This window comes from Nomascus leucogenys, chromosome 3, assembly GCF_006542625.1.
Source record: "Nomascus leucogenys isolate Asia chromosome 3, Asia_NLE_v1, whole genome shotgun sequence".
In the NCBI taxonomy this organism is placed as follows: domain Eukaryota; kingdom Metazoa; phylum Chordata; class Mammalia; order Primates; family Hylobatidae; genus Nomascus; species Nomascus leucogenys.
Window position 1 is genome coordinate 93,616,189 of NC_044383.1, and position 13,963 is coordinate 93,630,151.

The window sequence follows — 13,963 nt, forward strand, 5'->3', positions numbered from 1 at the left end:
CTATGCTCCTCTCTTGGAATCTGGAAGAAACATGAAATTTTAAATTGTACAGTGTGACCAGGAAAAAAAATCTACTCAGGTCTCAGAAAGGCCATGAGTAAGGAAATCAGGCTAATCGTAGAATTTAGTTGCTTCCTCCAGCAGCAAGTTCCCAAGGCAACGGCCATCAACCTTGATGGAGTACTTCAAACTCACCATGTCAAGAACCTAAGTGAAACCAGTCTTTCCACTTAACTTTCCTATTTCTGTTAATGGCTTAATTTTTTCTGTTATCCTAGTCCAAAATCCTTGTTTTAGCCTCTGAGTGCCACTCCCCAGTCCACACCTGTCAGCCTCTCCTTATCAGATCAGTTTTCTAGTCTCATATATTTTCTCTGAAATGAGTTTTACGCTTAACCTCCTTATCTTCCCATTCTCATTGCCAACACTCTATTTGGTCTTTTCTCTTGCACTTATCAATGAGTTTCCAAAAACTTCTTAATTGATCTCCTTGCTTTTAGTATCTCTTTGTTCCTTTCATTCTATATAATATAGCCAGATTTGCCTCCCTCGAAGCTCAGACCTTGATAATATCTGGCTCAAAAACTTTCAACGTCTGCTTTGTGACTTCTTCAAGTTGATTTTCCGTAGGCAAACATCCCAAAGTCTTTAAAAAATTTAGGTAAAATTTGCATAACATAAAATTAATCATTTTAATCATTTAAAACAGTATAATTCAGTGGCATTTAGTACATTCACAATGTTATGCAATCATCACCACTAACAAGTTCCGAACATTTTTATTACCCCAAAAGGAAACCTGTACCCATTAAACAGTCTCTCCCCCTTCCCCTCTCCCCAACCCTGGGCAACCACCAGTCTTTTTTCTGTCTCTGTGATTTGTCTACTCTGGATGTTTCACATAAATGGAATCATATGATATGTGGCCTTTTGCATCTGACTTCTTTCACTTATTATAATTTTTTTTTTTTTTTTTTTTTGAGACAGAGTCTCACTCTGTCCCCAGGCTGGAGTGCAGTGGCATGATCACGGCTCACTGCAACCTCCGCCTCCCGGGTTCAAGTAATTCTCCTGCCTCAGCCTCCCAAGTAGCTGGGACTACGGGTGCCCATTACCACACCCGGCAAATTTCTGTATTTTTAGTAGAGATGGGGTTTCACCATGTTGGCCAGGATGGTCTCGATCTCCTGACTTCGTGATCCGCCCACTTCGGCTTCCCAAAGTGCTGGGATTACAGGCATGAGCCACCGCACACTGCTTATAATAGAATGTTTTAAAGACCCATGCATGTTGCAGCATGTATCAATACCTCATTCCTTTCCATGGCTGAGTAATATTCCATTGTATGGATATACCACATTTTGCTTATCCATTCATCAGTTGATGGACACTGGGTTATTTCTACCTTTTGGATATTCTGAATATTGCTGATCTGAACATTCATGTACATATTTTTATATAACATTCCACCCAAATTAAAATACTTTTTTTTTATTTGACTACACTGCATGCCTGCACCTATATCACTTTTTCACGGTTTCCTTTGCCTAGGAAGCCCCCCATTCTCATCTTTGCTATCCAATCTTCTTTAAGGACTATCTCACATATTATTAATACCGACTTCATAAACCTCTTTCTTGACTTTTCCAACTGAACATCAATTGTCTTTCCTCCATGCTCCCCAAGTGGCATGAATTACAGTATTCCTTATGTTTCTATATTTATGTATTTATCTTATCTCCTCTCTACTGGGCCATAGACAACCTTTAGGCAACTTATTTCTGTATCTCCTGTAGTCAAGCACTTTGTTTCCTTAAGTGCAACAGAAAGCCTTTAGAAATATTTTAATTTAGGAGATATCTAGAGCCATTTCATAGTCTTTGTGGTCATGCATATAGTTCTTTCAAATGCCTACACTGTATACCTTCTATGATAGAGGATGATATTAATCTTATTCCTTTTGAAACCACTAAAAATGTCTTAAAGAACCAGAAGAGTATCACATGTGGTATTAATGAGGAATCTGCATGTGCATTTTCTCTTTTGTTTAAGAATAGGCATGTGTTATTTTCACGCACACCAGTCTTGCCTAGCAGTCTTTGTTTCACTTTCTGAATAAGGAGTAATAGTAAGCTATCTAGGGACAAGTGAGTTATAGCTTAGCAATGGTAATTTGTAGTACACTTAAGGTATTTTATGACAGTGTCAGAATGTCACAAGCCCAAGTGACATTTCAGTACTATTAGGAATAGCCAAGAAAATCTAACCATAATTCTTATTTCTTCAGGTGACTTATAATGGCAGCAGAAAACTAGAAGGATCATTAAAAATAAAGCTTGCTGACCTGCAATAGCCCCTGGACTCCCTGAGAGAGTCAGAGCTCTGTGGTGCTCTGAAGGATTCTACTTTCTTTTATCAGGAATCAAAATGATAACTGAGTAATGACTTCACCTCCCCAGGGTGAATAACCCATTCACTAACAGTATTTTTTCCTGATCATTATTTCTCAGCAGCTACAAATTTAAATTTAAAATTAAGGCAGGGAGAGATCTGTAGAATTTAGTATGGAGAAAATGCTCAGCAAATGTTTTTCAGCTGTTTCCGGTCTTAACTGCCTTTTGTGAAAGAGTGTGGTTGTGTGAACGTGTGTCAACACGCACATGCATCCATAGGCCTATAGTTGTGATGGAAGAAGGCCAGCTAATCCTAAGATTTTTCAGGAGAAAGGAGTTGCTGGAGAAGAGGTGGCACAGCCTGATAAGGAAAATCCCAGAGGTGCTCTTGCTCCTAGCTTCACAATGGTGCTGAGCGGGTATCGAGAGTATGTCACCTCCTGGCTTCCTTGTCTAGTCAATAATTCTCACTCTTTCCAAGCAGGAAATCAAAAGGGTAGATGAGACACAAACCTGCCTGGGCAGAGTAAAGAAGTAATTTTAAATGTGGTAATAAGAAATCACAGGTGACTTCCATCATTGAGAGCAAGATTTTTCTGCTTCTCAGTGTTAAAACTTGTATAAGTTTCTTTTTTTTTTTTTTGGAACAGAGTCTCAGTCTGTCACTCAGGCTGGAGTGCACTGGTGCGATCTTGGCTCACTGCAACCTCTGCCTCCTGGGCTCAAGTGATTCCCCTGTCTCAGCCTCCCGAGTAGCTGGGATTACACGCATGCACCACCATGCCCAGCTAATTTTTGTATTTTTAGTAGAGACCGGGTTTCACCATGTTGGACAGGCTGGTCTAGAACTGCTGACCTCAAGTGATCCGCCCACCTCGGCCTCCCAAAGTGTTGGGATTACAGGCGTGAGCCACCATGCCTGGCCTGTTTCTAATAGAGATACGTATTTTTCTTATAATGCATCTCTTGTCTAAGAGACCTATTTCTTAGATTTATTTGAGAGCTGAAAGGGACTTTGGGAAAGATTTAGTTTAATGCCATCATTTTACAGAAAAGAATAATGGGGATATGAGAGAATGTGATTAAGTTTACTTAGATGCTAGCAGAGTCCAAATTAGAATCTAGACCAGGAATGTCCAATCTTTTTGCTTCCCTGGGCCACACTGGAAGAAGAAGGATTGTCTTGGGCCACACATAAAATACATGAACACTAATGGTAGCTGATGAGCTAAAAAAAAAAAAATTTGCAAAAAAACCTTCATAATGTTTTAAGAAAGTTTATGAATTTGTGTTGGGCCACTTTCAAAACTGTTCTGGGCTGCATGCGGCCCATAAGGGCTGGACAATCTTGATCTGACCTTCCAAATCCTGGTCCTCTGTGAGCCATTTCTGTTATACCAACTTAACTCTAACAAAACCGGGCTGCCACCAACCAGTCTCAACCTGCAAAACCACATCACACTCACTTTTTGACAAATATTAATTGGGTAATTACTCCAAGTAAGCCACTGCGGCAGGTACTATGGGTAATTCAAAGATGAATTTGCTATTATTGTTTTTTTTTTTTTTTTTTTTCAGACGGAGTCTTGTTCTATCGCCCAGGCTTGAGTGCAGTGGCGCAATCTGGGCTCACTGCAACCTCCGCCTCCTGCGTTCAAGTAATTCTCCCGCCTCAGCCTCCCCAGTAGCTGGGACTACAGGTGCCTGCCACCACGCCCGACTAATTTTTTGTATTTTTAGTAGAGATGGAGTTTCACCGTGTTAGCCAGGATGGTCTCGATTTCCTGACCTCATGATCCACCTGCCTCAGCCTCCCAAAGTGCTGGGATTACAGGCGTGAGCCACCACACCTGGCCTGAATTTGCTATTATTGTTAAGGATCTTGCAATCAAATTCAAAACTGAAGGAGAGGGCTTTAGGGGAGGGAAGGAAAGGATCTCAAAGATATTCAGGCGGGTAAATAACATGAAAAAATCAGAAAGAGAACTAATTTCAGGATTAATAAGCAACCTCCTTGAGATTTAGAGTGGAATGTCCCTCCTAGGTGTTATGCAAATTGTGTTCCCTATTTCTGACTAGGAGGCATTCACAGAACAAGATCATTATCTTATAAAGCTTTACATAAAAATGTACATTACAATTTAGAAGATTAAAATAAACTCAGTAAAGTGTCTTTTTTTCTCTTTTTTTTTTTTTTTTTTTTTTTTTGTGAGACAGAGTCTCACTCTGCTGGCCAGGATGGAGTGCAGTGGTGCCATCAGCTCACTGCAACCTCCGCCTCCAGTGTTTAAGCGATTCTCAGGCCTCAGCCTCCTGAGTAGCTGGATTACAGGCCCGGGCCACCATGCCCGGCTAATTTTTGTATTCTTAATAGAGATGGGGTTTCGCCATATTGGCCGGGCTGGTCTCAAACTCCTGACCTCAAGTGATCCACCCACCTCAGCTTCTCAAAGTGCTGGGATTACAGACATGAGCCACCATGTCCAGCCACTATTTTTATTTTTAAAAATTTGTTAATTTTCTTACCTCTGTTTTTAGTTTTCCTCTTTCTGTGACTTGTTTTTTTTTTTTTTTTTTTAATGAGACAGAGTTTCACTCTTGTTGCCCAGGCTGGAGTACAGTGGTGCAATCTTGGCTCAATGCAACCTCTGCCTCCTGGGTTCAAGCGATTCTCCTGCCTCAGCCTCCCGAGTAGCTGGGATTAGAGACGTGAGTTACCAAGCCTGGCTAATTTTTTGTATTTAGTAGAGACGGGGTTTCACCATGTTGGTCAGGCTGGTCTCGAACTCCTGACCTCAGGTGATCCATCTGCCTCGGCCTCCCAAAGTGCTGGGATTACAGGTGTGAGCCACCATGCCTGGCCTTTTTTTTTTTTTTTTTTTTTAAAGACAGTTTCACTATGTCGCTCGGACTAGAGTGCAGTGGCTCCATCTTGACTCACTGCAACCTCTACCTCCCAGGTTCAAGTGATTCTTGTGCCTCAGCCACCTGAGAAGCTGAGATTACAGGTGTGCACCACCACACCCAGCTACTTTTTGTATTTTCAGTAAAGACAGCGTTTTACCATGTTGGCCAGGCTGGTCTTGAGTTCCTGACCTCAAGTGATCCACCCCCTTGGCCTCCCAAGTGCTCAGATTACTGGGATTACAGACATGAGCCACCACACCTGGCCTGTGACTTTTTTGTTTGTTTGTTTGAGATGGAGTTCAGCTCTTGTCGCTCAGGCTAGAATGCAATGGTGCGATCTCGCTCACTGAAGCCTCTGCCTTATAGGTGTGCACCACCACGCCTGGTTAATTTTTGTATTTTTAGTAGAGATAGCGTTTCACCACGTTGGCCAGGCTGGTCTTGAACTCCTGACCTCAGGTGATCCACCTGCCTTGGCCTCCCAAAGTGTTGGGATTACAGGTGTGAGCCACTGTGCCCAGCCTGGCCTGTGACTCTTAATAGATACAAGGTTTCCTGAAAGAGTCCTTAGTTTTCTTATCTTTTTTTCTTTTTTAAAAAAATCATCTTTTTTGTCCAATTTTCTGGGAGATTTTTTCATTTGTATCTTCCATTCTTCTGATTAAAAAATTCTGCAATCATATTTTTATATTTTATAATTCTAATTTTTATTCTTGAATTGTCCTTTTTAATGGATCATCTATTATTATACCATGGATTTAATATCCTTCCTTGTCAAGTATATTGATTATAGTGCTTTGAAAAACATCTGCCTTTGCTTGCATTGTCTCTATTTCCTCTAAGTTCCCTTTTTATCAGTTTGTTTTTGACTTGCTGTTTCATGGAAACAGCTTTTCTCAAATGCCCAGTGGTCCTCTTTTCCTATTCTGCTTCAGAGTAAGGCAGCAGATATTCCGGGCACTTAGATCCTCTGAGGCTTGTCAAGTGGTGGGTCTTGCTGTAGGAGGACTGCTCAGGGATATGGCATGTTTACTGAGGAGGCCCCAAATATCCACATCTGCAAGGCTTTTTCTCCTGAGTTTGACAGTTTCTTCAGAAAGAAATCCTCCAGTTTTCTACTTGGTGAACATGAGGAATTTTAAGTTGGCAGCCAGCATTTTGAGAATCAATAAGGGTTGGGAGAAGGGAAATCTTTCAGAATGCAGATACTCACTTAGGCTCTAAGTTTTTTTTTTTTTTAATTTCAAAAACTTTAATTTTGTAGAGATGAGGTTACGCTATGTTGTTGGTCTTGAACTCAAGAGCTCAAGTGATCCTCCTGCCTTGGCATCTCAAAGTGCTGGGATTATAGGCATGAGCCACTGAGCCCACCCATCCTCTCTCCTTTAAGGATGGTGGCTACCCCCACCCTCAGCTGTGCCTGGTTTCTCTGTCCAGAGCCTCAGATTAACCCAACCAATTACAGCCACGAAGTTAAATAAATTCCAAGAGGCTTTGGCTAAAAAGGCAAGAAGTTTTGCACTACAGTTTCTGAATCAAAAGGAAACCAAAAAAGTTCCCTCTCATCTGCCAAAATGAGAAATTCACCCAATTCAAGCCTCTTTACCCCTCCCACTTCGCCACGCTTTTTTTTTTTTTTTTTTTTTTTCCCTTTGATAATGCCTCAGAACAAGTATTCAGGGTCCAAGTTTGTTTTAAAATAACCCAATGAGCTGACAGACGGAGCTCCTGGAATTCTGCAGCTTGTGCGAGAGTCCACAGATGGGAAATTGCAGTCAGTTATAGGGTGGTGCTATTACCATAGCCCAATTTTTGAAAGCCTTTAGGGAAAAAAAAAGTCATCTGAGTTAATTAGCATTCACCACAGGCACTAGTTTTGTGTTGCAGTATTCTAAGAACTCAGATAATAGAAAAATTCAGTACTGCAATCTCTATCTTTTACCTCTTAAAAACGAAGATTACAAAGAAAGAATTTTACCTGTTACGTGAATATGCCTAAGGCTCATCTATAGCCATATATTACCAAGAAATATCAATTATGTTCTAAAAAACACTAATTACTAATGGTACCTAAAACAGGAGTAATTTCATTTTACCTCTCCAATCTGTTTAATCCACAAATCTCTTCCAAGAAATTCCTGATGTAAGACTACAGGAGCTGAGTTTAGATTAAAAGTCATGGAGTCACTGGTCTTTTCTTTAACAAAAGGCTGGACATCAGAATTTATCTACAAGAAGCAGTTAAATGAGTAAATTAGTGAAATGTATATACACTAGTATTGTTTTAGTTATATTCAGAAATTACCAGTTAATGCAGTGAAATACGAAGCTTAAGGAATGCAGTTTTTAGATATATTTTAATAAACAAAAGAATATTTCAGGCCAGGTGCAGTGGCTCACGCCTGTAATCTCAGCAGTTTGGGAGGCTGGGATGGGTGGATCACCTGAGGTCAGGAGTTCGAGACCAGCCTGGTCAAAATGGCGAAACCCTATCTCTACTAAAAATACAAAAATTAGCCGGGTGTAGTGGCACACACATTCCAGCTACTAGAGAGGCTGAAGCAGGAGAATCACTTGAACCCGGGAGACAGAGGTTGCAGTAAGCTGAGATCACGCCACTGCACTCCAGCCTGGGCGAGAGCAAAACTCCGTCTCAAAAAAAAAAAAAAAGAATATTTCAGATGATTAACAATAATCTGTAAAATTCTCCACAATTATTCCCTAATACATTCCTGTTTTAGTGGGTAGCAGTCTTTATTTTACTTTTTAAGTTAAAGGAAAAGATTTAGATAAAGATTTAATAAATAGAATTGCTTAATAAACTAATCTAAGATTAAATAAAATATGCAAAAAGCTCACCTGGAGATATTATATATTTATATATTCCCCCCCTTATGAACTATTTAAGTAACATCTGAAAATTATATATTAAATTAAATTTAAAATTATATATATAGAGAGAGGCAATAACACAGTAGCTAATCTTGGGATATTTTAGATTTCATATGCCCATTCAAAGAATTAGTTATTAAAATTAAAGCTTTCAATTTTATTCACTATATTTCTGAATTTTATTAACTTTTCATAACATGTTTTATATAAAGAGCTATAAGGGGCCAGGTGTGTGGGCTTACGCCTGTAATCCTAGCACTTTGAGAGGCCAAGGCGGGCAGATCACGAGGTCAGGAATTCAAGACCAGCCTGACCAACATGGTGAAACCTTGTCTCTACTAAAAATACAAAAATTAGCCAGGCGTGGTGGAGTGTGCCTGTAATCCCAGCTACTCGGGAGGCTGAGGCAGGAGAATTGCTTGAACCTGGGAGGCAGAGGTTGCATTGCAGTGAGCTGAGATTGTGCCACTGCACTCCAGCCTGGGTGACAGAGCAAGACTCCATCTCAAAAAAAAAAAAAAAAAAAAAAAGCTATAAGGGAACTGTAACAAAAATGACAAATATTCTTCCATTATGTGAATATATTCCAGTCTGTAAATATGTTATTTAATAATATGTAAGAGTTCTCTCAAGAACCCTTTCAGGGGGTAAGAAAAGACAAATATCACAAAAACGGTTCAAGTAAGCTGTGGCTTTCTGTAAGAATTACACAATACTTACCAACTATACTGTTTACATTACATAACAATCATCCAGGACTGACAGATTTGAACCACACAATAAGCATTTTTGAAATATAAAAGCAGCTTATTAAATGGCAAAAGGTTTCTTGTGTATCGTTTGAGCTATTTAAGTACTGAAAAAAGATAAAGGGTGTGCAAAGTACCTTATGACTCATGGCCATGTGCTTCCCATACTGAAATGCCATATCCTGAACCTCAGCATCATGCTTTGCTAATTCCATTGCAGCTTGGCAGCTCTTTGCTAGTAAGGCACCATGGGAGAGAAAAGTCTGCTCCTTCCAAGTCGATATTCCAATATCATCTGTGATATAACTTTCCTAAAAATGTAACAAAAGCCAAGATAAAAAAGACTTTAGGAGTAATTTAATTGTTTCTGTTTTTGAAGAATAAAAAAGTTAAGAAATGAACTATTCAAAACACTCAGGCTATTGGAACAAGACAGAACTAAAAGATGCCTAACCTCAGCTCTACCTAAAAATAATGTGGTGGGGAAACTGCTTTTTTAAGGTAATAGGGGGAAAGTTAAAGAAATGTTAAAGCAGATTTTATTCTAAGCTAGGGAACTTCTATTAAAATATACCCTACAGGATAAGGGAAAAAGTAGAAAGACTTCAAACTAACTCCCTTCTATAGTCGTATCAGTTCTTAAGTGCTGGTATTAAGCACAAGAAGCCTATTGCATTTAATTTATGTGAAAATGTCAAGGGCATATGGAAGGAACTACATTTTCTTAGAAATAATTAAATAGAAAAATAAGGCTGGGTGTGGTGGCTCATGTCTACAGTCCAAGCGCTTTGGGAGGCCAAGGCAGGAGGATTGCTTGAGGCCAGGAGTTCAAGACCAGCCTGGGCAACATAGCAAGACTCTACAAAAAAAAAAATAGCCAGGCAAGGGGGTGTGCCCCTGTAGTCCTGACTACTCAGGAGGCTGAGGCAGGAAGATCACTTGAGCCCAGAAGTTCAAGGTTATAAGTAAGCTATGATTGCACCACTGCACTACAGCCAGGATGACACAGCAAGACCCTGTCTATCTCTCTCCCTCTCTTTTTATTTGAGACAGGGTCTTGTTCTGTCACCCAAGCTGGAGCGTAGTGGCATGATCATGGCTCACTGCAGCCTTGGCCTCCCGGGCTCAAGCGATCCTTCCATCTCAGCCTCCCAAGTAGCTGGGACCACAGGCATGCACCACCACACCAAGTTAATTTTTTGTTCTTTGTGTAGATACAGAGTTTCTCCATGTTGCCCAGGCTGGTCTTGAACTCCTGAGCTCAAGTGATCTGCCTGCCTTGACCTCCCAAAGTGCTGGGATTACAGGCATAAGCCACCACACCCAGATAATTTTTTTTTTTTTTTTTTTTTAGTAGAGGCAGGGTTTCACCATGTTGGCCAGGCTGGTCTTGAACTCCCGGTCTCAGGTAATCTGCCTGCCTTGGTCTCCCAAAGTGCTGGAATTACAGGCATGAGCCACTGTGCCCAGCCTACCCTGTATCTTAAAAAAACAAAAAGAAGGGTGGCGTGGTGTCTCACGCCTGTAATCCCAGCACTTTAGGAGGCTGAGGTGGGTGGATCACGAGGTCAGGAGATCAAGACTAGCCTAGTTAACACGGTGAAACCCTGTCTATACTAAAAATACAAAAATTAGCTGGGCGTGGGGGCAGGCGTCTGTAATCGCAGCTATTTGGGAGGCCAAGGCAGGAGAATCACTTGAACCTGTGCGGGAGAGGTTGCAGTGAGCCGAGATCGCACCACTGCACTCCAGCCTGCATGAAAGAGCAAGACTCTGTCTCAAAACAAAGAAACAAAGCAAAAGAAAGAAAAATCGAGAAGATGTAATCATTATAAGGGAGAATGATTATTATAGTCTTCATGAAAGTTTATTCTCATAAGAAACAAGGTGTACAAGAGGATAGAATTTATAAATAAATATATACACATCTACCACCTCTAGACCAATGCTGTCCAACAGAAATATAATGCGAACCACATGTGCCATGTAAAATTTTCTAGTGGCTACATAAAAAAAAGGGGAAACAGGTGAAATTAATCTTAATGACATATTTTATCTATCCCAATATATCCAAATATGATTTTAAACATATAATCAATATAAAAATTATTAGTGAGCTATGTTATGCTTTTTTTATACGAAGTTTTCAAAATCACTGTGCATTTTACACTTACAACACCTCACTAGCCACAATTTAAGTGCTCAGTATCGGACAGTAGGGCTCTGAGGAAAGGAATGCTGAAGCAAACATATAAAACAATGTTCATTTTATGGCATTTATTTGAAACGGAACCTAGCATTTATTTATTAACTGGAACCTAGCCAGAAGGATTAATTAACTCAAAACACTTTTCTTCCTGCTTCTGATCCTATAATCCTTTCTCTTTTCACAATCGCTTGGAGACAAAATAAAAAATATTAAGAAAAAATAGTGGTCACCAAAAGGTCAGCTAAAATAGAGCCCACTCCTCTTCTGCCATGTTAGGGGAATCTTCAGCCCACTGGTCAAATCAAATTATCAGCTTAATTTCATGCAATGTTTTTGAGATGGGGTCTTGCTATGTTGCCCAGGTTGGTCTCACACTCCTGAGCTCAAGCAATCCTCCCACCTCAGCCTTCCAAGTAACTGGGATCACAGGTGTGTGCCACCATGCACAACATCACCTTAATTTTATTAAGTATTTGAACAACAAAAAAAATTCCACTTATGGCAACGGTTGCAAATATGCAACACAGCATTGGATAATGACAGAAAAGCCACACAGGAGAGAAACAGTGCATAATGTTAAGACCTTCTTTACAAAACACTAGGTATAAATTATAACATACTTAATTTTATAAATCTAAGAATGTATTTTAAAATGTGATGATATATATTAATAAACCTAAGAAAAACCATATTGTCTCTCCATATGTACTGCAGAGGTATTTGACAAAATTCAACTCCTATTCTTGATGAGAAAAAACGTCCAGAATAAAATAGGAAGAGCTGGGTGCAGTGGCTCACACCTGTAATCGTAGCAACTCAGGAGGCTGAGGTGGGAGGATCACTTGAACCCAGGAGTTCAAGGCTGCAGTGGGCCATAATCATGCCACTGCTCTCCACCCTGGATGACACAGTGAGAACCCTGACTCTAAAAAATAAAAAAATAGCAACTGATGTGTATTTCTTTAATGTGATAGGGGTGTGTGTGTCAGCCCAAAAGTCAGCAAATATTTTATGGGGAAACATGAGCCTTTCTCACTAATGTCAGGAGTAAGACAGGGATGCACATACCACCACTGATATTTACAATGTAATAGAAGAGACAAGAGAAAGGTAGATGTAAACAGATTAGGAAAGATGAGTTTAACTCTTACTGTTTGAATATAACTGCATATTGGGAAAATCAAGAAACTCAACTAAAAAACTACTACAAACAAGAAGATAATTCAGTAAGGTAGCAGTGTCTAAAATTAATAATTTATTATTAACATAATAAATTGTATTAACTATAGCTTTCATACATAAAAACTAATCAGTAAGTGTTATAAAGAGGGTCTTTTCTTTCATTATGAATACAAAAATAAAGATTAAAAAACTGGGAATAAGGCCGGGAATGGTGGCTCACGCCTGTAATCCCAGCACTTTAGGAGGCAGAGGTGGGCAGATTACTTGAGTTTAGGAGTTAGAGACCAGCCTGAGCAACAAGGGGAAATCCCATCTCTACCAAAAATACAAAAATTAGTTGGGTGTGGTGTCTTGCACCTGTAGTCCCAGCTACTAGGGAGGCTGAGGCAGGAGAATCACGTGAGCCTGGGAAGCAGAGGCTGCAGTGAGCTGAGATTGTGCCACTGCACTCCAGCCTGGGCAACAAAGGGAGACCCTGTCAAACAAAACAAAACAAAAAACCCAAAACAAAGAAAAAAACCTAGGAATAAGGCCAGGTGAGGTGGCTCACACCTATAATCCCAGCACTTTGGGAGGGTGAGGGGGTGGATCACCTGAGGTCAAGAGTTCGAGAACAGCCTGACCAACATGGTGAAACTCTGTTTCTACTAAAAATACAAAAATTAGCCGGGCATGGTGAAGTACTCCTGTAGTACCAGCTACTTGGGAGGCTGAGGTGGGAGGATCACTGGGAACCAGGGAGGCAGAGGTTGCAGTGAGCTGAGATCACGCCACTGTACTCTAACCTGGGCAACAGAGCCAGACTCCATCTCAAAGAAAACCAAAAAAAAAAAAAAAAAAAAACACAAAAAACAAAAACCAAAACCTGGGAATAAGCTTAGAAATGTGCAAAACTGAATGAAGAAAATGTTAAAATACTACTGCAGGAACAAAGACAACTTGAATGAATATAAAGACATATCATGTTCAAAGATAGTAAGATCCAACCTCATAAGTTACTCCAATAAAACTAACAATACCTTTTCCCGCTGACACTGGGCAAACTGAAGTTCATATGGGAAAAATAAACAAAGAAGAGCAGCCAGGAAAATCTTGAAAAAGAAGAGCAATGAATGTGTGTGTGTTGGGGGAGGGGTGGAGAGGGACAGCAAATTTTGTCTAAGCCTTACCAGATACTATAACACGCTGTAAAATCTCAGAAATTTTAAAAATATGTACTTTTTAGATAGAGACACAGACTAGGGAACAAAATAGAAAGTCCAGAAAGCAACCAAACTATATATAGGGATTTGCTATATTTTAGGAAGAAGTTGAACTTTTCAGTAAATGGTGCTGGTACAACTAAAGAGCTATCTGGAAAAAAATAAAGTCTGAGCTGCATTTCATACTATTTACCAGGATAAACTCTAAATGGCAAAAACAGCAAAACAACCATAAAACCACAGGCAATGTTAGGAGACAAAAGACAATGAGGAAAACAATTCATATTTCCTATCACAAACTGCGAATCTCCCTGAGGTAGGCTAACAATGCTCAATGTTTCTGCAAAGATGTCTATATCCTAATCCCTGGAAGCTGTGAATGTTACCTTACATGGCAAAAGGGACTATGCAGATATAATTAAATTCAGG

General features: G+C 39.9%; 1 protein-coding gene across 2 annotated transcripts in view; it reads right to left on the reverse strand.

Moving 5' to 3' along the window:
- Positions 1 to 13,963, reverse strand: part of PDSS2 (decaprenyl diphosphate synthase subunit 2) — a 307,454-nt gene that overhangs the window by 48,800 nt on the left and 244,691 nt on the right. Inside the window, exons 5-6 of one of the 2 annotated variants that reach the window (XM_003278917.4) lie at positions 9,079 to 9,252; positions 7,397 to 7,528 (exon numbers count right to left, since the gene is read on the reverse strand). In XM_003278917.4, coding sequence (XP_003278965.1) covers positions 7,397 to 7,528; positions 9,079 to 9,252 — 306 coding nt within the window. The remainder of the gene's footprint in view (positions 1 to 7,396; positions 7,529 to 9,078; positions 9,253 to 13,963) is intronic. The other variant, XM_030809530.1, reaches the window with a different exon arrangement.